Below are 27,983 nucleotides of genomic sequence, written 5' to 3'. Positions count from 1 at the left end.
GTCCAATATATAGGTGAATACAGTATCCCCTCTTTATAGCATTTTACAATAACTTGTTACTTCTGCTATAATTAGTGAACCAATATTGGTGCATTTTTATTAACCAAAATCCATAGTTTGACTTTGTCTTAGCTTGGGCCGCTATAACAAAACAGCATAAACTGGATGCCTTGAAACAACAGGAACTTATTTTTCACAGTCCTGAGGCTGGAACTCTGAGATCAGGGTGCCATGATAGTTGGGCTGTGATGAGATCTCTCTTTGAAGTTGCAGAATGCCAACTACTTGTGTTTTCACCTGGTGGATGGAGTGAGCTGCCTGTCTGGCCCCTTTTCATGAAGGCAATGATCCCATTCATGAGGACTCCACCCTCATGACCTCATTATCTGTAAAGTCCCCACCTCCAAATCCCATGAACAATGGAGAGATACAACTATTCAGTCTAGAACAGACTTCCTTATTTTTCACTCCATGCCCCTTTTTGTCCCAGAATTCCATGCAGGTTACCACATTACATTTTCTTGTCCTGTCTCTCTAGGCTCCTCTCAGCTGTAAGAGCTTCTTGAACTTTCCTTGATAGCAATGGCCTGACAGTTTGGCATGTTGCTCTGGTATATTGTGGAATGTCCCTCATTGCAATGTGTCGGATGCTTTTCTCAACACAGACTGGGGGAGTGGGTTTGGGGAGGAAGGTCACAGAGGAAAAGTGTTGTTTTCATCACATTATATCAGGGAGCACACTGTGGCAGTGGTTTATGAGTATTGGTGAACTTGTGATGATGTGACTGGACTGCATTTGTCTAGTGTTCCCTCTGTAGTTACTCCCTATTCCTCCGTGCCATCCTGTCACCTTTGGAGGAGAGTCACACCAGTGACTGCACTGCAGGAGTAAGCAGTTAAGCTCACTTCTGAGCTTGAAGTGTCTAGATAAATCATTTGGAGCTCATGAAGGCATAGTTACCAGGGGAGTGGTGATAGGGGTGCTGGTCTCCAGAGTGTGGATATGCAGACAGAGGAACAGAGTGAAACAAGCTTACCACATTGTTGAAGAAGGTGGTGGGAGGGAAGGTAAAATATTGCAAGGGTGTGAAACCAGAAGTATTCAAATTAATATTGAAAGGATTTCACAACATTGAAAGTGCAAGGGATTGAATGTTGGAAGATGATCCCAGTTGAGACTGAAGTGAGGTTATTTAGATGGTGGCCCTATATGTTCAACTATGCAATCAGAAGAAGGTTAGCACTGTGCAAACTATTCATGATGAGTCTACAAAATAACAAAATACTTCCCTTTTCAGTGTTTCTAAATTTGAAATGACAACACACCCAATAAATAATGGCTCTAGGGGCACCTGGGTGGCTCAGTAGGTTAAAGCCTCTGCCTTCGGCTCAGGTCGTGTTCCCAGGGTCCTGGGATCAAGCCCCGCATCGACCTCTCTGCTCAGTGGGGAGCCTGCTTCCTCCTCTCTCTCTTTGCCTGCCTCTCCATCTACTTGTGATCTCTGTCTGTCAAATAAATAAATAAAATTAAAAAAATAATAATGGTTCTATTGTTTTTTCAGTTTCCTATATATTCGTCATTGACATTTGGAAACTTTCTGTGTTTTAAAAACGTTTTTAAAGGTTACATAAAAATCATTATTCTCCCCGGTTTGTTGAGATCACTTTGCATGGTTTCAGCTGCACCATCATTGTTCTGTCCTGCACTATTGTGCAAAGTGAGCACTGCATCCACTTATCATGTGAGCTGATCTTAAGTTCTACGAAAACAATTTAATTAGGTAATGAGCTGTGGGAACACAGAGTGAGAGAAAGGAATTGCTATTTCATACAGGGTGATTCGTGGAAGGGACTTTTTAATAAGGTGACCTGTAAACAGAGCTTAAAAGAAGAAGAGAGGGTCATACAGATCTTTAGGAGGAAGAAGCAGAGGAAAGACACAGTTTGACTTCCATTGCCATGGAATCACTGTAGCTGAAACTGGAGAGCCTGTAAGAGACAAAGAATGGTCCAGGAAGGTGTGCTGGTGGCCAGGACCAGGGAGCAGCCTTGGGGTGAGCATTGTGCAGATTCTGGGTGGAGTTCACTGGTTTTGGGAGGAGGCTTACACTCACTCCTGAGAGCTTCTCAAGAATTTTATAAGCAAGTTGCGAAACACTGTTATCTTGTCATCGGTAACAGAAGTCCACGGGCACTACGAGTCAGGCTTCTTTTCCTTTTCCTGAGTAGACTGCTTCACATTTACCATCTGGCCACTGGATGTAGCATCTGAAGGCAGAACTGAATATGGGATATAAAGTAAGAAAACCGAGGATGGCTCCAGGCTTCTCGACTGGATGCTTCTCGAATGCCATGTACATGAGCAGTGGGGCTGGGAAGGATGAAGGTGACAGAAGAGCTAGTGTTCCCATCACAGGGAGAAGGGCATCTTGTCCCTGGGACTGAGGAGTAGGACATGTAGGCAAAGAGGAAGGAGAATCGTTTCTCTTCTTCAAACCAGGATGAGATTCATTTTATTTAAGACCCAGTGAAGAACCTCAACAAGTCGGGAATGTCTGGGAGTTGATAGAAATAACTCCTAAGAACATGGACGTGAGCATGTAGTTCATGGCCATAGTTCCCAGAAGATGAATGAGAGGCACCTGGTATGTGTAGGTGGGACTTGTCTCTCACATTCAGACAGATATCCATGCATCAGTCCCCAGAGCAAGTTCCCATGGTCCCTGCTGAGGACCTGGTATGAAGACCCAGCTCTAGGGTCATCAAGGATTGTGAGAAGGAGCAGAAGGGACTGTGGGCAGGTGGGTCTCTGGAAGAAGCAAGGCATTAGGACAGAGTTGGGAAGCTTCTAGTTGTTCCTTGTTTTTGGCTGGGCCCCTCCAGGAAGGAAGGAGGCAGCAGAGACTGAGGATGGCATGTAGTAGGGGAGAAAGGAAGGAGCTGTGGGACCCATGTTCACAGCTGATTATCTGCTCATCATTCCAGAAATATTCCCCAGGTGCCTCTTATGTCCTCAGTGCTATTTTCCTCCTGGGACACCTATTGTGAAAGGACAGGCAGCCCCTGATAGAGGACTCTGCCACTTTAGCCTTCCTCCCTTAGGGCTTGATCCCCCCTCCCCATCCCCTCCAGTATATCTCACAGAGGGTCAGATTGGAAGCTGTCCTCAGAGCAGCCCTTTGACACCTGTCAGCAGTCCTCTAAATGCAGATGTCTTGTGCCCAAAGGAGCCCCAGTGCTCCATAATCTAGTGATGGTCTCCAAGGAATCCTCCCACACAGCTGCCTCTCATTCAGCCTCTCTGTCCGCTTCCTTCCCAGAATCCCTAGGACTCTGTCCACACTCTTTGATTGTCTTTGACCCTGTCCACATTTATAGGCTAAAGGCCCCCTCCCTGACACCTCAGGGAGCCTGGACCGCTGAGACACCTGAGAGTATCAAGGGAGGTGTGTCAGATGCTCTTTATTGCAGGTGAGCGCTGACCCTGTGTGACCTGTGGGCTGCCCCTCTTCCTGACCTGGCTCTTTCTGGGACTAACCATGGCCTGCCCTCCCTGACCCACAACTTACAATTGGGCGCTCGCTTCTTGTAGACATAGATGGCAGAGATAGTGATGAGCAGCAGCAGCAGCAGCTTCGGGCCCAGGGTGACAGCTATCAGGATTGGAGTGGATGGCCTTGACTCTGGAAAAGAAGGGATAGGAGGCACCATCAGAGGGGGGCACCCTAGAGTCCATTCCCTGGGTCCTCCACTTACTTTATCTGAAGTGACTCACGCTTATCAACGCTCTGAAGTTCATGAATTCTTCCCCTGCTCAAGGCAGAATTGAGCTAAGTCTATCTTCACCTCACTCACCCCTTCTTGGCTGCCAGGTATCCTTCTTGATGGAAGAGGTGAGGAGAATGAGCACTCAGAAATGAGTAAGTTTGGTTTACTGAACTGATCCTCACACCCACTGGGGCAGGTCATACAGCCTCTTTATGATGAGCTAACAGGCTCACAGTTTACAGAGTGTGGACAGATGAGGTGGCTCAGATCCAGGGAAACCCCTCACTCCTGGCCTGCAGGATGACTCTGAGACCTGGTCTTTGGACCAGGACAATGCCAAACTCCCTGGGCCATAGGGTCAAATGTCTGTCTGACCTCAAGTGGAGTGAGAACAGATATCACGGTCAGTGAGGGGCAAGGATGTCCTAATTTGCTCCATGCACATGGTTTGACAACTCCCATGTACAGAGGTGAGGAGAGAGTCTTCAGGATGACCTGACCTCAGGAGATCTGCTGGCTGGACAGTATCCTGGGGAGGCAAGAACATAGGGTCTAATGCTCAGGAGAGTTTCAAACACCATCCAGCTCACCTGAACCCCAGTGCCACTCACTGTCAGTCCATGTCTTTGTGTTGGACATAGAATGTTGGGTCTGGAAGAACAGCTCCCAATTTTTTGACTTTGTACAATGACCCATTTTTCTTTCTATATTTGAATTTTAAAAATCCAAGTATATTTCTGAAATACATAGATCAATCTGAAAGGAAGGAGTAGGGCCTCACCATATTTGCCCCTGGCATGTTAGAGAATAGCAGGTCTCTGCTGGGGGGGGGGCGCTGGACTTTTTCTAAGTGAAAGAGCTGTACTGTTCATGTTGTACCTGTTTCTAGAGGGAAGCCTGCAGCAGAAGGCTGGAGGAAGTGGGGAAACAGAGTCTAAGCCAATCCTCTCCATTTAAACAACTCATGAAGAGCATTTAGCTTGCTTGCTCTCTGTCCAAAACTGAGTCTTTCCATGCTGACTTGTGTCAACATCTCCCTTTGCCAGTCCTGCCTCCTTCGCTCTCATGCATGTGTACCGAGCAGCACCCCACAGTGAACTTTCTCTCTTCTCATATCATTTGAGACTCTCCCTCCCGGGTCACCTGATGTGTGGAGTTTGTCTGGTTGGGGTCTGGAAAGCCAACTCTAATGGGCCCATTTGGACTGGGGTCTCTTTCTGCCAGCTGGTCATGAGGCCCCCAGCCCTGTGGGAGGTAGAGCAGGGTAGGTGTCGGCTTGCCCTGCCCTTGTCACTGCTGAAACCTCACCATGGTGACCTGGGCTGGTGTAAGCAGAGGAGGGGAGTATCCTGGCATTCTGGAAATGATGTGAGAATTACAAGAATTATGGGTTGGGTGGCTGTTGCTGGGCATCAACACCTTGGAGAAAGACAGTGCAAAGTGAAGATTGATCACATGTGAAAGATTATGTGTGAATGTCAGGGGACTTCTGTGCAACAGTGCAGACTCTTACCTCCTAGAGCTGGAGGACAGGACAGAAAAAGTTGAGGACACAGTTGGGTCCAACATAAACATAAGAGTATAAGTGCTACAGAGCGGACTGAATTCTCAGCTACACTGCACTTACTGTGCTGGAGTAGGGCCCTGATGGGGAAATATGGGAGATGGATACTGAGATGTGGGATAGGGACACTGAGGTCAAGCATTTCAAAGCCCTCTGGGCACTTTGTAATGGGCTGCTAAGTATAAGAGGCTTAGCTACTCATCTCCAAATACAGCCTCTCAACCCAAAGGAAAAACAACAAAAGGACAGTAAATTCTATGGAAAACTGGCTCTCGGTAGTCCTTGAAAAGCAATGCCCAAACTGCAAAATCTCTGGAGACAAAAGAGAAAAATCTCCACGTCCAAATGCACATCCCCTTATGCCATTCCCGTCCCACCTCCACCACACACAGGAAAGGGCAGGAGATGGTGCGGACTCATCTCTCCCACCTCTCCTGGCTCAGTAGAAGCCTGCCCCCTGGAACTCATGTGAGGTCCACCCATGGAGGGCTCTGAAAGGTGGAAGAGGAAGGCAACTGGGCTAGTTGCTTCCATTCTGGAGGAGGAACCTACACCAGGTATCCCGAGTCCATACTCCCGATTCCCCAAGACCAGAAGGAGGACCTGTTGTGGTATTCCAACAACGAAAAGTCTAGACTTGATCATTTTATTCCTATTTCAAAAAAAATGAGGAGGAGCAAAATAAGCCCAAATCAAGAGAAGGAAATTAAAAAAAAAAAAAAGAGGAGAAAAAGCAAAGAAATTAACAACAAACAATAGAGAGTATCACTGAAATAAACGTGGGTTCTTTGAGAAGACTGATAAATTTGAAAAACTTCTAACCGTTGTAACAATGAAAAAAAATGAGAATTGACACTTTTCCAATATCAGGGATGAAATGAGATACCCTACAGACATCACAAGGATTACTAGGTAATACTATGAGAAGCTCTATGTGCAGAAATTTGAAAACTCAGAGAAAAACACCACATTTCCCAAAAGCACAGCCTACCACAAGCATCCATTATAAAATGAAGAAGTCGAGTAGCCCTAGCTATTCAGATTCTTTTCAGGGAAATAAAAGAATCGGGTGCCTGGGTGGCTCAGTGGGTTAAGCCTCTGCCTTAGGCTCAGGTCATGAGCCCAGGGTCCTGCGATGAAGTCCTACATTGGGCTCTGTGCTCAGGAGGGAGGCTTCTTCCACCTCTCTCTCTCTCTGCTTGCCTCTCTGCCTACTTGTGATCTCTCTCTCTCTCTGTGAAATAAATAAATAAATATTGGAAAAAAAAAAAAAAAGAAACATGGAGACCCAGGTATTTCACAGGAAAATTCTTTGAAGCATTTACAGGTGAATTAAAACCAAGTTAGGTCCACAAAATAAAGTTAATAGAAGAAGCTTTGAAAAATTGGAATATATACTTCATTTTAGATGATACTGGAATTATTGTTAATTTTACTAAGAGTGTAATTGAAACGAATTGGAATTGGCATAAAGTAAATGTGCTTTGAGCGATCATGACTATTGCTGGTTTGCTGTCACAAATAAAGGGAGAGAAGAGACCCCAGGTGTGACCACACATGGTCATGCAGGAGCCTGGTCAAGACTCAAAACTACAGATCCTCAGGGTCCCTTCTGGAATTTCAGAATGCCAAGTGCAGAAATTTTCCATGGTGATGATGGAAAAGTGTAGAAGGGATAGAGACCATGCTAGGTGGGAAATAACAGGGGGAAGGGTGTCTGGCCAGGCATGGTGACTTAATCACAGTCAGGTGAGGAAGCAGGGAGCAGGACGCAAGAAACAAAATCATTGGGGTCTCACCCTGGGTTTTATGGGTTTCCTGGTCCTTCTGGTGGGCTGAGGCCACAAGGGTATGGTTTCTGGTGACCGCGGGCTGCCCGTCGTGCTGCACCAGGCAGGTGAAAACCACGCCTTCCCTGTGGTCAGATGAGTTCACCAGGAGCCAGCTTGTCCAGTAAAAGGTCCCATCCTTGTTCTCTACGAGGTTTGAGGCCCTTGAGGCCATTTCTGTTCGGGACACGTTGCCATTCTCCAACCAGGTCAGCTGGAGGCGCTGGGGGTAGAACTTCTTCACTTGGCAAGTGACCTTCACCTGGTCCCCTGACACGGGCTGCTGGGAAACCACCAAGGTGGGTGGAACTGAAACAGCACAGGGCAGAAGCTCTCACCTTATGGAACAGACAGAACATGGGGAAGGGGCTCAAGAACTTATCTCCCCCAACACAGCAAGGAAGTCACTGAGAACAGGGCTAGGCATGCAGTTGGTGCTCAAACACTGAGGGTAGTCTTTGAATATGAATGAAATCCCTAAGTACAGTGCCCAGCACACAGTAGGTGCTCAAGGATTGATGGCTCCTGATAGGCAAAGAATGAGTGAAATCAAGATACTCAGCCCTACGCATACAGCTGGAATAGAATAACTGTAGCAAAACAAACGACCTCACCAAGCATACGGTGGTATGGAATACTGCAGGTGCTCAATAATTGGAATTGCTATGGTACAGTAAGAGAAAGTACTGAGCGCAGTAATTGGCACATGGTAGGCATTCACGACCCAGCGGCCATGGAAACAGTAGGAGGAGACAGCACATATAGGTGCAGGTGACCTGGAGGGACTGTCAGGGGTCAGACTCCAGTGAATGGAGGGCTTGCGGCAGGGAGCAGGGGAGGGACAGGCTCAGAGACTTGGGAGCTGGACCCAGGCTGGGGTTTGGGGGGGAGGGGCATCTACCTCGGAGGACCTCAGACAGGTTGGCAGTCCCACGAAGAGGAGGGCCCCCTTGCAAGGTCACATGGGTCACCTCACAGATGACCTGGGAGCGAACGTCCCCCGGGGCCAGCACCAGCCTGGTTGTGCTGGAGATGTTGTAGGAAGTTCTGTTTCCCTCTGGGTCCACGCTGGTCTGGGAGGCTGCCAGCTCATTCCCGTTTCTGAACCATCTCAGGGTGATGTTTCTGGGGGAGAAGCCGTGGGACTTGCAGGTGAAGTTCACTGTCTGCTCCGGTGAGGCCCTGGCCGTGGGGCCCGACACCACCGGGGGAGATGGTTTGGCTACAAGAAGAGCATTTGTGAACAATAAGCATGACTGTTGTCATCAGCGCTCAGGATACGTGTGAGGTGCTGTGGAGAACCTGCCACCTTTCTGAGAGTGTGTGGAGGGCGGTGTCCTCTCCTCTTCACACAGAGGAATCCCTGAGGTAACAGAGCTCAACACTGAGTCGGGGGCAGGGCCCAGGTGTAGTTCCAGGCTGGAGTTCAAGTCCTCCCTTCTCTTCCATGCCAGGTCACTTCCCACAAATCTGGGCACAGGAAGGACATTTCTGATGGGTCTGACTTTGGCATCAACCGCTCCTAGGTACTTCCCTGCAAACCTCACTGAGGTCAGAGAGCATGTGCAGCTGTGACAAAGCCTGGCTCCTTCTCTGTGACATGGGACAGGAGGGATTTCTCCTTCCAGGGTTGCAGGGAGGGGCGAGTAAGAGAATGTAAACAGTTTTGCTTGGAATTTATCACTGAATACACAGATAGAAAAGAGTAGATGAATCAGAAAGTGGCTGACAGTAACCTCAGTCTTATTATAGTGTTAGAATCCCCCTCTGAATATTCTTCTCCAGCCCTAATATGGAGAGCCTACTTGCCCCTGTTCCGCATTATGGCTTTGGAAATAATTCCCTGTGATCCCTTACCTGTAAAATAAAGACAGCTTTGTGAGAGAACTTCCTCTGGGTGGTCTCTGTCACTCCCTCACCAAGGAGCCAAGCTACTTTGGTCCAGTTACAACAGGACTGCTCCTTACCAGTCATTGTATCCCAAGGGGGACTTCCTGTGGCCTCCAGCTGTTTCATCCACAACAGAATAAATGTCCCACCTTCTCCAGCCCGACAGTGACAGCCACCCTCCTTTTCCATCTGACATTCTCACTGCAAGCGGTTATGGGGAGGGGTCCTTTCGGGTGTCCAGACATGTTGACTCGACAACAACAGAGGGAAGATGTGGGGTCCCGACAGCTGAGTCTAGAATGTGAACTCTCGCTCATGAAGCCGAATACCCTCCAGGATGTGCCTCCCAGTCATTCTTAGTCTGCAGAGCCAGGAATGGGGTGCCTGGTGTTGCTGGGATTGTGGGGGCCACTCTGCTCTGTCCAGGATGGTGCCCCAGGCTGCTCGGTGAAGGAGAAACACAACCCAACTGGGGAAAGACTCTGGATGCTCTTACACGTGAGAAGCCGTGTCCTCCAGGAAAAGGCTCGACACTTCACCAGATGTTTGCATACCTGTCTGATCTCGGGGTGCACAGCTAGCCCACCTATACCCATGTTTTCTTAATGTTTACTGCTGAAAAAGAGAACCATACAAGATTTACAAGAGTTTCAAGGAGAGGGTGGGCACTTTCTCCCACTTTGGCCAGCACAGTGAGTGTGCAGAGAGCAGGGCTGTGAGTCAGGCTGTGGCTCACTCCCCTGCTCAGGCCAGATCTGCTGAGCCTCAGTGTCCTCATCTGTAAATGGGCTGAGGTGGTCCCTCCAGCTTCATCCATTCTCAACCAGGGCATCCCCTGTGTGGGCAGCTTGGGGAAGAGGAAGGAGAACTCTCCCAGGAGGAACAGATCTATCTGGTGCTGGAGCCACATACTAGCACTGGTGCCCAGTCAAGCGACATACCACTGGGAACTCCTGTAACACCTGCACAATCAGGATAAAACCACCTGCATGCCTATGTCCAGGAGCTGAAGGGAGATTCAGTGCTCTTATGGGAGTCAGTCCCTGAATTGCATGACACTTTTTGGACAGACCCACAACAAATGCCCAGCCTCTGGCATCTTCTCTATCCTGGGCTCTCAGTGTAAACAGTGAATTTATACCTCTTCTCACTATGATTCTTCTACGTTGAAAGACCGACATGTCCCACCTCCCTACCCTGGGTGCATTCGTCCACAGGAAGGGAAGGGAATGTGAACTTCATGAGAAAGGAGCCCTTCCCTGTTTTGTTTTCTGCTTCCCCTGCATGCAGACGAGAGCCTGCACACAGCCGGTGCTCAGTAACTGTTGAGTTAGAGAAGAGTCAGCCACATGGAGGGGTCACTCTCTGGAGGCAGGAGTAAGATTGGGTCATGTGGCTAGGCAAGTCACTCAGACTGTAAGTCCCTCATCCCTAGAATCAGAGAGCTGGTCAGGATTGGAAAGGTCGACAGCTTTGGACCCACAGACTCGGATTCTAGACTTTCCCACCATTTATCAGGGGTCTTAAGCAAGTATCAGGACCTCTCCAGGCCTCTACTTCCCTGATTGGTGGAAAGGGCTGCCATCGGGGACACCCACCACAACACCTGATGCTTAGTTGTTGGTTAGACAGTGGAGGGCATTCTTATTGACTTGTTGTCACAACCAGGGGACAAAGGAGGCCTAGGCCGTACTCACCGCTCACAGTGACCAGAGTGCCTGGTCCAGACTGAAACTCCACATCATCAGGGGTCCCTTTCTGGAACTTCACACAGTAGTATGTTTCAGTGTCTGCTGGGTTGATGTTACTGATGTGGATGGAAAAGTCCGTGTTGTTTCTCCTTGTGACGTCTGAAGCATTTGTTACTCGGGGGAAGTGGCCTCCTTTGAAACTGAAGATTAACTCCCGGCCTGGCCCTGTCCCCCTGAGCCACTGAACCGGCCCTGTGGGGAGCAGGGAGGTTAGGGTGCAGCGCAGAGTGGCTGTCTGTCCGGCTGCAACAGACACTGACTTATCAGGCTGGATCACCTGCAGCCCTGCCTCACCGGCCACACCTGGAGGGAAAACAGAGCAGGTGTCTCCTCATCCTGCTATGATCCTGCACGTCTCCTCATGTGTTTACGCACAACAGCTGCCTGACCTAGTGCACACCGGGAGCGGTCCTCGCTCCAAGCCTGTAAAGGGAGATCCCATCATGACTGAGGAAAGAAATACACAGAGATTCAGTGATGTGGCACAGAGCAGGTTTGACTTCACAGCTGGATTTCCTGCCTTGGTGACTAGCTAGACCTGGAGATATCGAGAAACACAAATTCATTAAGTGAAATTATAGTACATGTTAAACTTCAGTAACAATCTTGGCACCTAGGAAACATGCAGCACATGATTAACAAGAGTTTGTGAGTACACGTAGCACAGTGGAACTCTGGAGACCTCTGCATCTGTTGTGGGATGGCTGTCCTTCTGTTTGCCTCTCTGTGTTTCTGATATTTCTCCTCTTGGTCTCCACTGAGGAGCCAGGCAGCATAACATGGTTAACAAGATGAGCTGTGGAGCTGAGTGGGCTGGACATGAACCACAGTAGCTCCACGACTTAAGTAGATGGCACTGGACTGGTTGCTATCGCTGCCTCAGTTTCCCCATCTGCTAGTCAGGAGTATAGTCATATCTACCAGGAAGGCCTTTTGCGGAGGGTCTGGGTAGCATGCCTGTGTTTACCTGGAAGTCCTAAATGTTCAGGGGCAGGGAGAGGTTGAGGAGGCATGGAAAGGGGAGTCTCCCTCAAGGCAGTGCTCACCTGTGAGTCCCAACAGCAGAACCAGCAGCCAGTGAGGAGGAGAGTGGGTTCCGGAAGCAGGGGCCCACATGGTGGAGGCCTGAGAATCCCGCTCTCTGCAAATGTATGTCCTGGGGCGATGGGACCTCTGTTGGGTGGGGAGGAACAGCCTGCCCCTCTGGTGATGGAAGAGGAAGGAAGCATGTATGATGCAGTGACAGGGTTGTGAGGTAGTGATCTGCTTCTGGATTGTGAAACAGACATCAGGCAGAGAGTCCTCACATGGTGTGAGCGGCCTCTTCTTATGTTTTGTTTCTGAGTGTGTGTGTGTGTGTGTGCGTTTTTAAATTATTATCATGTTATCTTAATCACCATATAGTACATCATTAGTTTTTTATGTACTGTTTCATGATTCTTCGTTTGTGTATAACACCCAGTGCCCCACGCAATCTGTACCCTTCTTAATATGCACCACTGGGCTCACCCATTCCCCTTCTCCCCTCCCCTCTAAAACCCTCAGTTTGTTTCCCAGAGTCCATAGTCTCTCATTCTTGGTCTCCTGCTCTGATTTCCCCACCTTTATTTTTCCCTTCCACATCCTAGTGTCCTCCATGCTATTCCTTATGTTCCCAAATAAGGGAAACCATATAATATTGTACTTTCTCTGACTTATTTCACTCAGCATAGTCTCTTCCAGTCCCATCCATGTTGATACAAAAGTCAGGTATTCATCCTTTCTGATGGTTGAGTAATATCCCATTGTACATATGAACCACATCTTCTTTATCTATTCATCTGTTGAAGGGCATCTCAGCTCTTCTCACAGTTTGGCTATTGTGGATGTTGTTGCTATGAGCATTGTGGTGCATGTGGCCCTTCTTTTCACTACATATGTATCTTTGAGGTAATTCCCAGTAGAACATTTGCTGGGCCATAGGGTAGCTCTATTTTCTACTTTTTGAGGAACCTCCACTGTTTTCCATAGTGGTTGTACCAACTTGCATTCCTACCAATAGTGTGAGACGGTTCTCCTTTCTCCACAACCACTCCAGCATTTCTTGTTCCTTGTCTTGTCAGGTTTTCCCATTCTAACTGGTGTAAGGTGGTATCTCAATATGGTTTTGTTTTGAATCTGCCTGATGACTAATGACGGTGAACATTTTTTCATATGTTTGTTAGCAATTTGCATGTCTTCTTTGGAGAAATGTCTGTTCATGTCTTCTGCCCATTTTTTGACTTGATTATTTGTTCATTGTGGATTGAGTTTGAGAATTTCTTTATAGATCTTGGATACTAGCCCTTTATCTGTAGTGTCATTTACAAATATCTTCTCCCATTCTGTGGGTTGTCTCTTTATTTGATGTTGTTGACTGTTTCCTTTGTTGTGCAGAAACTTTTTATCTTGATGAAGTCCTAAAATTTTATTTTTGCTCTTGTTTCCCTTGCCTTTGGAGACGTGTCTTGAAAGAAGTTGCTGTGGCTGATGTTGAAACAGTTACTGTCTATGTTTTCTCTAGGATTTTGATGGATTCCTGTCTCACACTGAGGTCTTTCATCCATTAGATTTTAAGCTAAAGACCATAGTTAGAGATACAAAAGGACACTATATCATTCTTAAAGGGGCTATCCAACAAGGGGATCTAACGATTGGAAATATCTCTGCTTCCAACATGGGAACAGTCAACTATAAAAGGCAACTGTTAACCAAAATAAAGAGACATATTGATAATAAAACATTAATAGTAGGAGACCTCAACACTCCACTCTCAGCAACAGACAGATCCATCTAAGGAGAAAATCAACAAAGAAACAAGAGTTTTGAATGACACACTGAACTAGATGGACTTCATAGATACATATAGAACATTCCACCCTAGAACAACAGAATATTCATTCTTCTCAAGTGCACATGGAACTTTCTCCAGAATAGACCACATACTGGGTCACATATTAGGTTTCAACCAATACCAAAAGGTTGAGATTATTGCCCGTAATTTCTCAGACCACAGTACTTTGAAACTGGAACTCAATCATAAGAAATAATTTGGAAGAAATTCTTCTTATGTTTCAGAGATAGTGGACAGGTCCAGCAGAAATGATGCTTTCTGCCCACCTGGGGCCTCTGCTTTCTGTGCTGGGCCCCTCCCCCCCATCTTGAGGTCTTCAAGGTGGTTCTCCACTTGGGAGCCCCAAGCTAAGAAGGATCTGCAGTTAGGAGCTGTGTCTCATCTCCTGAGCTCTGGACACCTGGGGGTGGCTGTCTTGTGACCTCACTCTGTACCGGCTTCCACTAAGAGCTTCTGAGCTGGAGAAAGAAATGAGTTCATCAGGACCTAAAAAATTTGGGGGTCAAATGATGTCTGCTCCAGAAATAACTCCCTATGCCAACCCCTTATTGATGGAAACTTAGCCCAAATGCACAGTGCAGTGTGGACTTCAGAAGCTGTATTTGTTTAGGGTATGTGGTTGGCTCAGTTGGTGAAATGAGAAACTCTTGATCATGGGGTTGTGAATTTGGGTCCCAAGTTTGGTGTAGAGTTTACATAAAAAAGAAATAAAATCGTTAAAAAAAAGAAGTTTTATATGCTTGCCTCTAACAAAAAGCATCATTTCTTCCACTATCTGGAGAGGAAGCGTGTTTTATGTCCCAGAGATCACTCCCCCTGGAATTTTTCTGAGCAAAATGAAGGCCATAGCTTCACATAATCTTTGACTGAATGTTTAGAGCAGCTTTTCTCAAATGGAAAAAAATTGAAAACATGCAAAATGCCCAGTGATAAGTGAATGGTTGAACAAACTGTGGTGCATTCCTACCAGGAAATGGAACACAACAATAAAAAGGCATAACTTATTTACATGTGTCCAACTTGTGAGAGTCCAAGGCTTTATGTGGAGGGATCAAAACCACTCTCAAAATGTCCATACTGTGGGACTCCACTTCCACAACATTCTCAAAGCCAAAGAGAACAGATCAGCATGTGCCAGAGGTTTCGATGGTGGGGCTGGCTGTCACCAAGAAAGGTTGGCACAAGGGTAAGCTCTGCAGCCATGGAATTGTTCTGTACCCTGAATATGGTGGTGGTTACCCAAAATGCACATGAGCAGATCAATGCAAACAAAAGCTGGGAATGTTACAAGGTTGAGACACTTGATGTAATAACCACTGAGTGTCATATGTTACTCGTGATTCACTAAATTCTACTCCTGAAACTAACACTATTATATGTAAAATAACTTAATTTAAATAAAATCTTGAAAGAAAAAAAAAGATTGAGTATAAAACACTGTGTCATTGTCATTATAATGTGTGCTGACTATGACATTATCTAAAATTAAAATGTTAAGGGGGTGGGGTAGAAATATGCACATGTGGTATGGTTTCCATAATAACAGAGCATTGCATCCCCATCATCCAGAGTGGGAAGTCAGTGAATAAAGCTTATGGGTGAGAAGTCAGGAAGAGATAATATCTGCATGCTCTATGAAATCTGAGTATAGAATCTAGAAGAATCAGTTGAAAAGTATAAGTTATCCTGCCACATTATGAGACTGTAGGTATGACTCATGTGGCAGGATATAAAGTCAATTACAAAGTCAATGTACAGAAAATCAGCTGCTTTCTTATACACTAGCAATGAAAATACAAAAAGGGAGATCAGAGAATCGATTCCATTTACTATAGCACTAAGTAAATTTTAATTTGTTTTCTAAATTTTAATATGCTATTTTTAATTTCTTTCTAAATTTATTTCTCTTCTTACTTTTATCATTAAATTTACTTTTTATTAATTTAAATGTACTTCTAGTTTATTTCTGTATATGAATACATTTGCATGGAAATCCACTTTCTTTTAAGTGATCTTGGCTTTTATTTCATTGTTTCCCTTCAATTTTTTAAAAAAAATTAAATTTATATTCAGCATAACAGAATTCATTGTTTTTTTTTTAAAGATTTATTTATTTATTTGACTGAGATCACAAGTAGGCAGAAAGGCAGGCAGAGAGAGAGGAGGAAGCAGGCTCCCTGCTGAGCAGAGAGCCTATGTGGGACTCGATCCCAGGACCCTGGGATCATGACCTGAGCTGAAGGCAGAGGCTTTAAACCACTGAGCCACCCAGGTACCCCCAGTATTCATTGTTTTTGCACCACACCCAGCACTCCATGCAGTCCGTGCCCTCTCCAATACCCACCACCTGGTTCCCCCAACCTCCCAACCCCCACCCCTTCAGATTGCTTTTCAGAGTCCATTGTCTCCCATGGCTCACCTCCCCTTTCAATTTACCTAAACTCCCTTCTCTTCTCTAACTCCCCTTGTCCTCCATGCTATTTGTTATGCTCCACAAATAAGTGAAACCATATGATAATTGACTCTCTCTGCTTGATTTACTTCACTCAGCATAATCTCTTCCAGTCCTGTCCATGTTGCTACAAAAGTTGGGTATTCATCCTTTCTGATGGAAGCATAATACTCCATAATGTATATGGACCACATCTTCCTTATCCATTCGTCTATTGAAGGGCATCTTGGTTCTTTCCACAGCTATAGCACCAAGAACAATAAGATACCTGGGAATAAACCTAACCCAAGAGGTAAAGGATCTGTACTCAAGGAACTATAGAACACTCATGACAGAAATCGGAGAAGACACAAAAAGATGGAAAAGCATTCCATGCTCATGGATTGGAAGAATAAACATTGTTAAAATGTCTATACTGCCTAGAGCAATCTATACTTTCAATGCCATTCCGATCAAAATTCCACCGGCATTTTTCAAAGAGCTGGAGCAAACAATACTAAAATTTGTATGGAATCAGAAGAGACCCTGAATTGCTAAGGAAATGTTGAAAAAGAAAAACAAAACTGGGGTCATCATGTTGCCTGATTTCAAGCTTTACTACAAAGCTGTGATCACCAAGATAGCATGGCACTGACATAAAAACACATTGACCAGTGGAACAGAGTAGATAGCCCAGATATGGACCCTCAACTCTATGGTCAAATAATCTTCAACAAAGCAGGAAAAAATATGCAATGGAAAAAAGACAGTCACAGTATTATTCTGAAACTGTTGACTGTATTCTCCTGTGCTGTACTCTTATCCCCATGATTTACAGGGTGAAGAAGTTCTCTTTAATAATTTTTTTATTATGTTATGTTAGTCACCATATAGTTTATCGTTAATTTTTGATGTAGTGTTCCATGATTCACTGTTTACCTATAACAAAAAATGTGCTTCATGCAATCCATGCCCTCCTTAATATCTATCACCGGGCTCACCCATCCCTCCACCCACCTCTCCTCAGTTTTATTCCCAGAGTCCATAGTCTTTCACTGTTCATCTCCCCCTCTGATTCTCCACCTCCTTCATTTTCTCCTTCCTTCTCTTAATGTCCTCCATGCTGTTCCTTATGTTCCACAAATAAGTGAAAGCATATGATAATTGTCTTTCTCTGTTTGACTTATTTCACTTAGCATTAGCTCCTCCAGTTCCACCCATGTTGATGCAAAAGTTGGGTATTCATCCTTTCTGATGGCTGAGTAATATTCCATTGTATATATGAATTACATCTTCTTTACCCATTCATCTGATGAATGGTATCTTGGCTCCTTCCACAGTTTGCCAAAATTCTCAACAAGATCCTAGCTAATAGGATCCAGCAGTATATTAAAAGGATTATCCATCACCACCAGGTGGGATTTATTCCTGGGAGGCAAGGGTGGTTCAACATTTGCATATCAATCAATGTGACAGAACACAGAAGTAAGAGAAGAGACAAGAACCACATAGTCCTCTCAATTGATGCAGAAAAAGCATTTGACAAAATACAGCATCCTTTCCTGATTAAAACTCTTCAGAATATAGGGATAGAGGGAACATTCTTCAATTTCACAAAAACCATCTATGAAAAGCCCACAGTGAATATCATTCTCAAAGGAGAAAAGCTGAGAACCATTCCCTTAAGATCAGGAACATGACAAGGATGCCCACTCTCGCTACTATTGCTCAACATAATACTGGATGTCCTAGCAATAGCAATCACTCCATGGTCAAATAATCTTCAACAAAGGAAGAAATTGGAAACATTTAGGGTGAATATCATGGGGGACTGAGAAGCAGGTTGTTCTTGGATCTCTGGGTGCCAGGCTTTGGAGTGAGCTCTAGCAGAGGACAGAGGCCTGAGAAAGGAAGAGGAACCTTAGACTTGGGAAGTAAGATAAAATCTGGGTATAGAAACGCAGACATCTCCCCACCACACATTTCCTCGAATTGCCCTCCAAGAAAGTGCAAGAGGCAGAGATCCATCTGAGGACAAGATGTTGACATTTTTTTTTTTTTCAAATAGAGTTACTTTTTTGGGACAGTTTTACATTTAGAGAAAAATTGGAAAAAATCACACAGAGTTCCAATATATAGGTACATACAGTTTCTTCTCTTTATAGCATTTTATAGTTATTTGTTGCATCTGTTATAATTAGTGAACCAATATTGGTACACTGTTATTAACCAAAATCTGTAGTTTGATTTTGTCTTAGCTTGGACTGCTATAACAAAACAGCATAAACTGGATGCCTTGAAACAACAGAAACTTATTTCCCACAGTCCTGGAGCCTGGAAGTCTGAGATCAGGGTGCAATGATAGTTGGGTTGTGATGAGATCTCTCTTTGAAGTTGCAAAATGCCAACTACTTGTGTTTTCACCTGGTAGATGGAGTGAGCTGGCTGTCTGGCCCCTTTTCATGAAGGCAATGATCCCATTCATGAGGACTCCACCCTCATGACCTCATTATCTGCAAAGTCCCCACCTCCAAATCCCATGAGCATTGGAGAGGTACAAGTATTCAGTCCAGAAGAGATTTTTCTGGGTTTCACGCCATGTCCCTTTCTGTCCCAGAATTCCATGCAGGATACCACATTACATTTTCTTGTCATGTCTCTCTAGGCTCCTTTCAGCTGTGAGAGCTTCTTGGACTTTCCTTGATAGCAACAGCCTGACAGTTTTGCGTGCTGCTCAGGTATATGTTGGAATGTCCCTCACTGCAATTTGTCAGATGCTTTTCTCATACACAGACTGGGGGAGTGGTTTTGGGGAGGAAGGTTACGTGGAAAAGTGTCATTTTCCATCACATTATATCAGGGAGCACACTGTGGCCGTGGTTTATGACTATTGGTGAACTTGTGATCACCTGGCTGGACTGTATTTGTCAGGTCTTCCCTCTGCAGTTACTCCCTATTCCTCCTTGCCATTCTGTCATCTTTGAAGGGGAGTCACACCAGTTCCTGCACTCCAGGAGTATGCAGTTAAGCTCCCTTCTGAGGGTGAAGTGTCTACAAAAATCATTTGGAACTGTGCTGTACAGGAGAGCAAAGTTTATTAATTTATTCAGTTATTTACTTATATCAATATGGGTCCAAAGATATTTATATGTGCGGTTATAATTGGTTTTAGTTAATTCAGGCAGCTATAACAAAACACCCCAGAATGGGTGCTTAAGAAACAAAAGAACGTTCTTGTTCATAGTTGAAGAGGCTGGAGACTAAGATCATGGAACCAGTGTGGTTGAGACCCGGCCCTCACAGATTTCTCCTTGTCTCCTCACATGGCTGAAGTGACTGGGATCCCTGGTGAGGGGGTCTCTTCTATAAGGGCTAATCCCACTCATGAGACTAGAGCACCCATAACCTGCTCACCTTCTGGAGCCAACCCCCCACCAACACCATCCCGTGGGATTGAGGATTCTAACACTCAGTTTTGTGGGGACTTGAACATTTAGATGATAACAGAACCAGATACACTTTACTTATTTGTTCCCCAAACTTTTGCACATTGGCCACTGGGAGCTCTTCCAGAAGGTTCCTGTAACTGTTCCTGTACTCCGATCAGTGGGTTATTGTTTTGTTTTTTGAAAATCCACCTGCTTGCTTTCTGGAGCATATGAATTTCTGATAGAACTTTCAAACACAAAGAAGAGATAGTAGTATTTATTGAAATGGTTTTAGGTACATGTACCAGTATTGAATAAAGTGAAATGGTATTTTAAAATCCAACATCTGTAGAAATTGATGTTTTCAATGACATGTTCCCCAATTTATGTTTTAAAAATGTGATGGCCTAACACAGGGCCATCATTGACTGGCAACTGAGGACTGAGTTTGTGTGGTGCAGACTGAAGAATGTCAGTCGCCACAGGTCAGTTAAATACCATCAGTCTCTGAACTCATTTGCCACGAAGGAATTTTTCATGAGCAATTATGTACATGAAGTACAAACTTTGCTGTCAGCTGCTCTCCTCAGGCCGCAAATCTCTATGTAGCCAACAGGTGTTCATCAGGATAAGTAAGCATCACGTCTTTTAAAGCCAGAAGTGGTAGTTCTCTTTGACTCTGTTATTTCACTTTACCACAGCAATGCAGGTGGTTGTGTTGTCTTCAGGTCTCCCAACAAGGGACCCAGGGACATTATACACAAGTGAATAGTAGCCAAAGGGAATTGGCACAAAGCTGAAAGTATGATAGGGAAAAGAGAAAAGATGAGGCTTCAGGTAAAGTTCAAATTGAATGGGAGTGGGGCTCATGAAGGTGTAGCTGCCACGGGAATGGTGATGGGGTGCTGGTCCCCAGTGTGTGGATATGCAGGCAGAGGAGCAGAGTGAGACAAGCTTACCACATCCTTGAAGAAGGTGGTGGGAGGGAGGGTGAAAATATCCCAAGGTTGTGACACCAGAAGTATTTAAATTAATATTGTAAGGATTTCATAACATTGAAAGTACAAGGGATGGAATAGTGGAAGCTAATCCCAATTGAGACTGAAGTAAGGTAATTCAGATGTTGGCCCTATATGGTCAACCATGTAATCAGAATAAGGCTTGCACTGTGCAAACTATTGATGAAGAGTCTTTACAAAAAAAACCAAAATGCTTCCCTTTTCAGTGTTTCTAATATTTGAAATGACAATAAACCCAACAAATAATGGTTATTTTTTTTTTCAGTTTCCTATACATTCATCATTGACATTTGGAAAGTTTCTGTGTTTTAAAAAATGTTTTTAAAGGTCACAGAAAAATTGTTATTCTCCCCGGTTTGTTGAGATCACTTTGCATGGTTTCAGCTGCACCATCATTGTTCTGTCCTGCACTATTGTGCAAAGTGAGCACTGCCTCCATTTATCATGTCAGCTAATCCTAAGTTCTAGGGAAACAGTTTAATTAGGTTATGAACTGTGAGAACACAGAGTGGGAGAAAGGACTTGATATTTTATACTGGGCGGTTTATGGAAGGGACTTTTTAATAAGGCAATGTTTAAACAGAGCTTCAAAGAGGAAGAGAGTGTCATGCAGATCTTTAGGAGGAAGAAACAGAGGAATGACACAGTTTGACTTCCATTGCCATGGAATCACTGTAGCTGAAACTGGAGAACCTGTAAGAGATGAGGAATGGTCCAGGAAGGTGTGCTGGTGGCCAGGACCAGGGAGCAGCCTTGGGGTGAGCAGTGTACAGATTCTGTGTGGAGCTCACTGGTTTTGGGAGGAGGCTTACACTCACTCCTGAGAGCTTTTTGGGAATTTTTCAAGCAAGTTGTTAAACACTGTTAGCTTGCCATTGGTCATATTGGGAGTGTTGACACCACAGAAGTCCATGAGCGCTACAAATCAGGCTTCTTTTCCTTTCCCTGAGTGGACTGCTTCACATTTACCATCTGGCCACTGGATCTAACATCTGAAGGTAGAACTGAATATGGGATATAAAGTAAGAAAACGGAAGATGGCTCCAGGCTTCTCAACTGCCAGCTCATGTACATGAGCAGTGGGGCTGGGAAGGATGAAGGTGACAGAAGAGCTAGTGTTCCCATCACAGGGAGAAGGGCATCTTGTCCCTGGGACTGAGGAGTAGGACATGTAGGCAAAGAGGAAGGAGAATCATTTCTCTTCTTCAAACCAGGATAAGATTCATTTTATTTAAGACCCAGTGAAGAACCTCAATAAGTCGGGAACATCTGGGAGTTGATAGAAATAATTCCCAAGAACATGGACATGAGCATGTAGTTCATGGCCATAGTTACCAGAAGATGAATGAGAGGCACCTGGTATGTGTAGGTGGGACTTGTTTCTCACATTCAGACAGATATCTATGCATCAGTCCCCAGAGCAAGTTCCCATGGTCCCTGCTGAGGACCTGGTATGAAGACCCAGCTCTAGGGTCATCAAGGATTGTGAGAAGGAGCAGAAGGGACTGTGGTCAGGTGGGTCTCTGGAAGAAGCAAGGTATTAGGACAGAGTTGGGAAGCTTCTAGTTGTTCCTTGTTTTTGGCTGGGCCCCTCCAGGAAGGAAGGAGGCAGCAGAGACTGAGGGTGCCATGAGGTAGGGGAGGAAGGGAGGATCTGTGGGTCACATGTTCACAGTTGATTATATGATCATCATTCCAGAAATGTTCCCCGTCTCTTATGTCTTGGTGCTATTTTCCTCCTGGGACACCTGTTGTGAAAGGACTGGCAGCCCTGATAGAGGACTCTGACACTTAAGCTTTCTCTCTTGGGACTTGAACCCCCATCCCCATCCCCTCCAGTATGTCCCACAGAGGGTCATTGGAAGCTGTCCTCAGAGCAGCCCTCTGGCACCTGTCAGCAGTCCTCTAAAAGTGGATGTCTTGTGCCCAAAGGAGCCCCGGTGCTCCATAATCTAGTGATGGTTTCCAAGGGTTCCTCCCACCCAGCTGCCTCTCATTCAGCCCCCTCTGCCCACTTCCTTCCCAGAAACCCTAGCACTCTGTCCACACTCTTCGACAGCCTCTGATCCTGCCCACATTTTATAGGCTAAATGCCCCCTCCCCCAACACCTCAGGTCATTGGGACACCTGAGACTCCTGAGGGTATCAAGGGAGATGTGTCACATACTCTTGACTCCAGTTGGGTGCTGACCCCGTGTGACCTATGGGCTGCCCCTCTCCCTGACCTGGCTCTTCTGGGACTAAACGTGGCCTGTCCTCCCTGACCCACAACTTAAAATCCGGTGCTCGCTTCTTGTGGACATAGATGGCAGAGATAGTGATGAGCAGCAGCAGCTTCAGGCCCAGGGTGACAGCCATCAGGAATGGAGTAGATGGCCTTGACTCTGCAAAAGAAGGGATAGGAGGCACCATCAGAGGAGGGCACACTGGAGTTCATTCTCTGGGTCCTCCACTTACTCTCTAAGGACCTATTTAGCCAGAGCGACTCCATCTTGGTTAAAAGCCATTTTGTTGTTTGTGCAGTAAAACTTAAACTGACCCTGCCGCCCGGGCCCCCACCCCCACCCCAAGGAACTTACTTAGAATCAAGTGTGGGAAACCAGTAAAGTATGGTCAGCTAGTTCCTAATAACAGAGCCCAGAATACAAGGCCAGGTCGGCCAGTTCTTGATAACAGAGCCCAGAATACAAGGATGAGTCAGGCCAGGTGGAGACATCCAATCAGTAAGAAACACACATACTTTTCCCCTAACCACCAAAGAATGTAAACCCCGTTGTTTGGGTGCCAATCTTGAGCACCAATTCTGATCAGAGTAATAGGTTAGGTCAAACAGCTACTATAGGGTAAATTATAATTCAATTGGCCACCTGCGTGTGACCTAACATGACTACAATCTCATTGGCCACCTATGTGTGGCCAGACTTTGCTCTATAAAAGGTAGTCTGTAAGCTGGGGAGGGGTCACCCTCTTTGGAGGCAGCCCTGACCGGTCAGTCAGTCAATTCTTAAGCCTGTAAGCTGGGGATGGTGCCTCTCTTCAGAGACGGCCCTGGCTGGTCAGTCTGACTTCTAATACTTATCATAAAATAAAGCTTTAAATAACTTTCACTTTGTCTCAGTCTTATTTCGTTTAATAATGGACCTAACAACTCTATCTGAAGTGACTCAGGCTTATAAACGCTCTGAAGCTCATGAATTCTTCCCCTGCTCAAGGCAGAATTCAGGGTAAGATGTTCCTTAGCTCACTCACCCCTTTCTCACTGCCAGGTGTCCTTCTTGGGGGAAGAGGTGGGAAGAACGAGCCCTCAGGAATGGGTAAGGTTGGTTTACTGGATTGGTTCTCACACCCAATGGGCAGGTCATACAGCCTCTTTCTGATGAGCCAACAGTTTCAGTTTTCAGATGGTGGACAGATGAGGTGGTTCAGACCCAGGGAAACCCCTCACTGCTGGCCTGCAGGATGACTCTGAGACCTTGTCTTTGGACCAGGACAAAGTCAAACTCTCTGGGTCATAGGACGAAGTGTCCACCTGTCCTCAAGTAGAGTGAGAACTGTTGTCACGGTCAGTGGGGTGCAAGGCTGCCCTGCTTTGCTTCATACACACAGTTTGACGACTCCTGTGTACAGAGGTGAGGAGGGAGTCCTCACAATGACCTGACCTCAGGAGACCTGCTTGCTGGACAATACCCTCAGGAGGCAAGAAAATGCAGTCTAATGCTCAGGAGAATTTCAAGCACCATCCAGCTCACCTGGACCCCATTGCCACTGTTAACCGATGTCTTTCTGTTGGACATAGATTGTTGGATCTGGAAGGACAGCTTCCGATTTTGTTATTTTATACATAGACCCATTTTTGTTTTTATATTTGAATTGAAAGAATCCAAATATTTGTTTGAAATATATAGAGTAATCTTAAAGGAAAGAGTAGGGCCTCACCATATTTGCCCCTGGCATGTTAGAGAATAACAGGTCTCTTCTGGGTGGGGCCCCTGGACTTTTTCTGAGGTGAAAGAGCTGTATTGCCCATGTTTGCTCCTGTTTCTAGAGGGGAGCCGGCAGCAGAAGGCTGGAGGAAGTGGGGTGCAGAGGGTAAGCCAATCCTTTAAATTTAAAACAACTCACAAAGAGCATTCACCTGGCTACCTCTCTGTCAGTGGCTGAGGCTTGCCATGCTGAATTGTGTCAACATCTCCCTAGCCAGTCCTGCCTCCTTCACGCTCTCACACAGGTAGATCGGGCAGCACCCACAGTGAGCTTTCTCTCTTCTCATATCATCTGAGAGTCTCCCTCCCAGGTCACCTGATGTGTGGAGTTTCTCTGTTTGGGGGCTGGAAAGCCAGCTCCAGTGGGCACGTTTGGACCAAGATCTCCATCTGCCAGCTGGTCATGAGGCCCCCAGCCCTGTGGGAGGTAGAGCAGGGTAGGTGTTGATTTGGCCTGCCCTTGTCACTGCTGAAACCTCACTGTAGTGACCAGGGCTGGTGTAAGCAGAAGAGGGGAGTATCCTGGCATTCTGGAAATGAGAACTATGGGTTCATTCAAGAACTATGGGTTGGCTGGCTGTTGCTGGGGGAGAAGCTATTGGACTTGCAGGTGAATTTCACTGGCTGTTCCGGCAAGGCCCTGGCCTCGAGGCCGGACACCACACAGGGAGAGAGGGTTTCGCTACAAGAGGAGCAGTTGTGAACAGTAAGCATGCCTGTGGTCCTTAGCACTCAGGATACGTGTGAGGCGCTATGGAGAACCCGCCACCCTTCTGAGATTGTGTGGAAGGCTGTGTCCTCTCCTCCTCACACAGAGGAGGTCCTGAGGTTCCAGAGATAAAGTCTGAGTCAGGGGCAGGTCCAAGGTGCAGTTGCAGGCCCAATTTCAACTCCCCTCCCCTCACTTCTCTGCCTGGTGGCTTCCCATCAATCTGGACACAGGAAGGATGTTTTTGATGGGTCTGACTGCTGGCATCAACAGTTACTAGCAGCCTCCCTGCAAACCTCATTGAGGTCAGAGAGTGTATGCAACAGAATGGAGGGGACAGGGGACCCCCAAGAAAGCCAGAACCAGGCTGGCCAGCTGACCCCAAGTGGGGCTGTGGCACAGCATGGCTCCTCCTCTGACATGGGACACGATGCATTTCTCCTTCCCAGGATTGCAGGGAGAGGCAACTAAGGGAATGCAAGTAGTTTTGCTTGGAATTTATCACTGGAAATGCAGATGGAAAAGAGCAGATGAATTAGAGAGTGGCTGACAGTAACCTCAGTCTCATTATAGTGTTAAAATCCCCCTCTGAATATTCGTGCCAGCCCTAATATGGAGAGCCTACTTGCCCCTGTTCTGCATTATGACTTTGGAAATAATTCCCTGTGATCCCTTACCTATAAAACAAAGACAGATTTGTAAGGGAACTTCTCCTGGGTGGTCTCTGTCTCTCCCTCACCAAGGAGCCAAGCTACTTTGGTCCAGTTACAACAGGACTGCTCCTTAACGGTCATTGTATCCCAAGGGGACTTCCTGTCGTCTCCAGCTGTCTCATCCACAACAGAATAAATGTCCCACCTTCTCCAGCCCGACAGTGACAGCCACCCTCCTTTTCCATCTGACATTCTCACTGCAAGTGGTTATGGGGAGGGGTCCCTCCGCGTGTCCAGACATATTGACTCAACAACAAGAGAGGGAAGATGTGGGGTCCTGACAGCTGAGTCTAGAATGTGAATTCTCGCTGACGGAGCCGAATACCCTCCAGGTTGAGCCTCCCAATCATCCTTTGTCTTCAGAGCCAGGAATGGGGTGTCCGGTGTTGCTGGGATTGTGGGGGCCTCTCTACTCTGTCAGGCCTGTGCCCCAGGCTGCTCAGTGATGGAGAAACACAACCCAACTGGGAAAAGACTCTGGATGCTCTTACATGTGAGAAGACGTGTCCTCCAGGAACAGGCTCGACACTTCACCAGATGTTTGCATACCTGTCTGATCTCGGGGTGCAAAGCTAGCCCACCTCTTCCCGTGTTTTCTTAATGTTTACTGCTGAAAAAGAGAACCACACAAGATTTATAAAAGCTTCAAGGAGAGGGTGGGCACTTTCTCCCACTTTGACCTGTGCAGTGAGTGTGCAGAGGGCAGGGTTGTGAGTCAGGCTGTGGCTCACTCCCCTGCTCAGGTCGGATCTGCTGAGCCTCAGTGTCATCTGTAAATGGGCTGAGATGGTCCCTCCAGCTTCAACCATTCTCAAACAGGGCAACCCCTGTGTGGGCAGGTTGAGGAAGAGGAAGGAGAGCTCTCCCAGGAGGAACAGATCTATCTGGTGCTGGAGCCACATACTAGCACTGGTGCCCAGTCAAGCAACATACCACTGGGAACTCCTGTAACACCTGCACAATCAGGATAAAACCACCTGCATGCCTATGTCCAGGAGCTGAGGGGAGATTCAGTGCTCTTATGGGACTCACTACCTGAATTGCACGATCCTTTTCGGACAGACCCACAATAAATACACAGCCTCTGGCAACTTCTCCATCCTGGGCTCTCAGTGTAAACAGTGAGCTTATACCTCTTCTCACTATGATTCTTCTACGTTGAAAGAAAGACATATCCCAGCAACCTGCCCTGGGTGCATTCGTCCACAGGAATGGAAGGGAAGGTGAGCTTCATGAGAAAGGAGCCCTTCCCTGTTTTGTTTTCTACTTCCCTGGCACGCAGACCAGAGCCTGCGCAAAGCAGGTGCTCAGTTAGTGTTGAGTCGAGAAGAGTCAGCCACATGGAGGAGACACTCTCTGGAGGCAGGAGTAAGACTGGGTCATGTGACCAGGCAAGTCTCTTAGACTGTAAGTCCCTCATCCCTGGAACCAGAGGGCTGGTCAAGATTGGAAAAGGCGACAGCTGTGGACCCACAGACTGGGGTTCTAGACTTTCCCACCATTTATCAGGGGCCTTGAGCAAGCATCAGGACCTCCCCAGGCCTCAACTTCCCTGTTTCATGGAAGGGGCTGAAGTCGGGGACGCCCACCACAAGGCCTGATTCTTAGCTGTTGGTCAGATAATGGAGGGCATTCTTATTGACTTGTTATCACAACCAGGGGACAGAGGAGGCCCAGGCCATACTCACTGCTCACAGTGACCAGAGTGCCTTGTCCAGACTTAAATTCCACATCATCAGGAGTCCCTTTCAGGAACTTCACACAGTAGTAGGTTCCGGTGTCTGCTGGGGTGATGTTACTGATGCGGATGGAAAAGTCTGTGTTGTTTCTCCTTGTGACGTCTGAAGCATTTGTTACTCGGGGGAAGTGGCCTCTTTTGAAACTGAAGATTAACTCCTGGCCTGGCCCTGCCCCTCTGAACCACTGAACTGGCCCAAAGGGGAGCAAGGAGGTCATGGTACAGCACAGAGTGGCTGTCTGTCTGGCTTGACAGACACTGACTTGTCAGGCTATATCACCTGCAGCC

General features: G+C 46.4%; 1 protein-coding gene and 2 long non-coding RNA genes across 3 annotated transcripts; 1 reads left to right on the top strand and 2 right to left on the bottom strand.

Moving 5' to 3' along the window:
• The first annotated feature begins 34 nt into the window (after positions 1–34).
• On the top strand, positions 35–18,927 carry LOC309871512. The gene is made up of 2 exons (XR_014315315.1): positions 35–320; positions 18,574–18,927. It is a non-coding gene; the product is annotated as an uncharacterized lncRNA (long non-coding RNA).
• On the bottom strand, positions 1,849–27,983 carry LOC309871507 (signal-regulatory protein beta-1-like). Its single transcript, XM_082744591.1, has 6 exons — positions 27,646–27,983; positions 10,749–11,105; positions 8,063–8,383; positions 7,132–7,470; positions 3,570–3,683; positions 1,849–2,280 (listed from the first exon to the last, which is right to left on the bottom strand). Exons 1-6 carry the CDS (start codon positions 27,911–27,913, stop codon positions 2,195–2,197), a joined length of 1,485 nt encoding a protein of 494 aa, XP_082600717.1. The 5' UTR covers positions 27,914–27,983; the 3' UTR covers positions 1,849–2,194.
• Positions 21,081–27,629, bottom strand: LOC309871513. The gene is made up of 2 exons (XR_014315316.1): positions 26,449–27,629; positions 21,081–22,936 (listed from the first exon to the last, which is right to left on the bottom strand). It is a non-coding gene; the product is annotated as an uncharacterized lncRNA (long non-coding RNA).

This window comes from Mustela nivalis (genome assembly GCF_964662115.1).
Source record: "Mustela nivalis genome assembly, chromosome: 8".
NCBI classification, from domain to species: Eukaryota; Metazoa; Chordata; class Mammalia; order Carnivora; family Mustelidae; genus Mustela; species Mustela nivalis.
The sequence above is the reverse complement of the archived record's forward strand: the minus strand, read 5'-3'. Positions and strand labels throughout refer to the sequence as shown.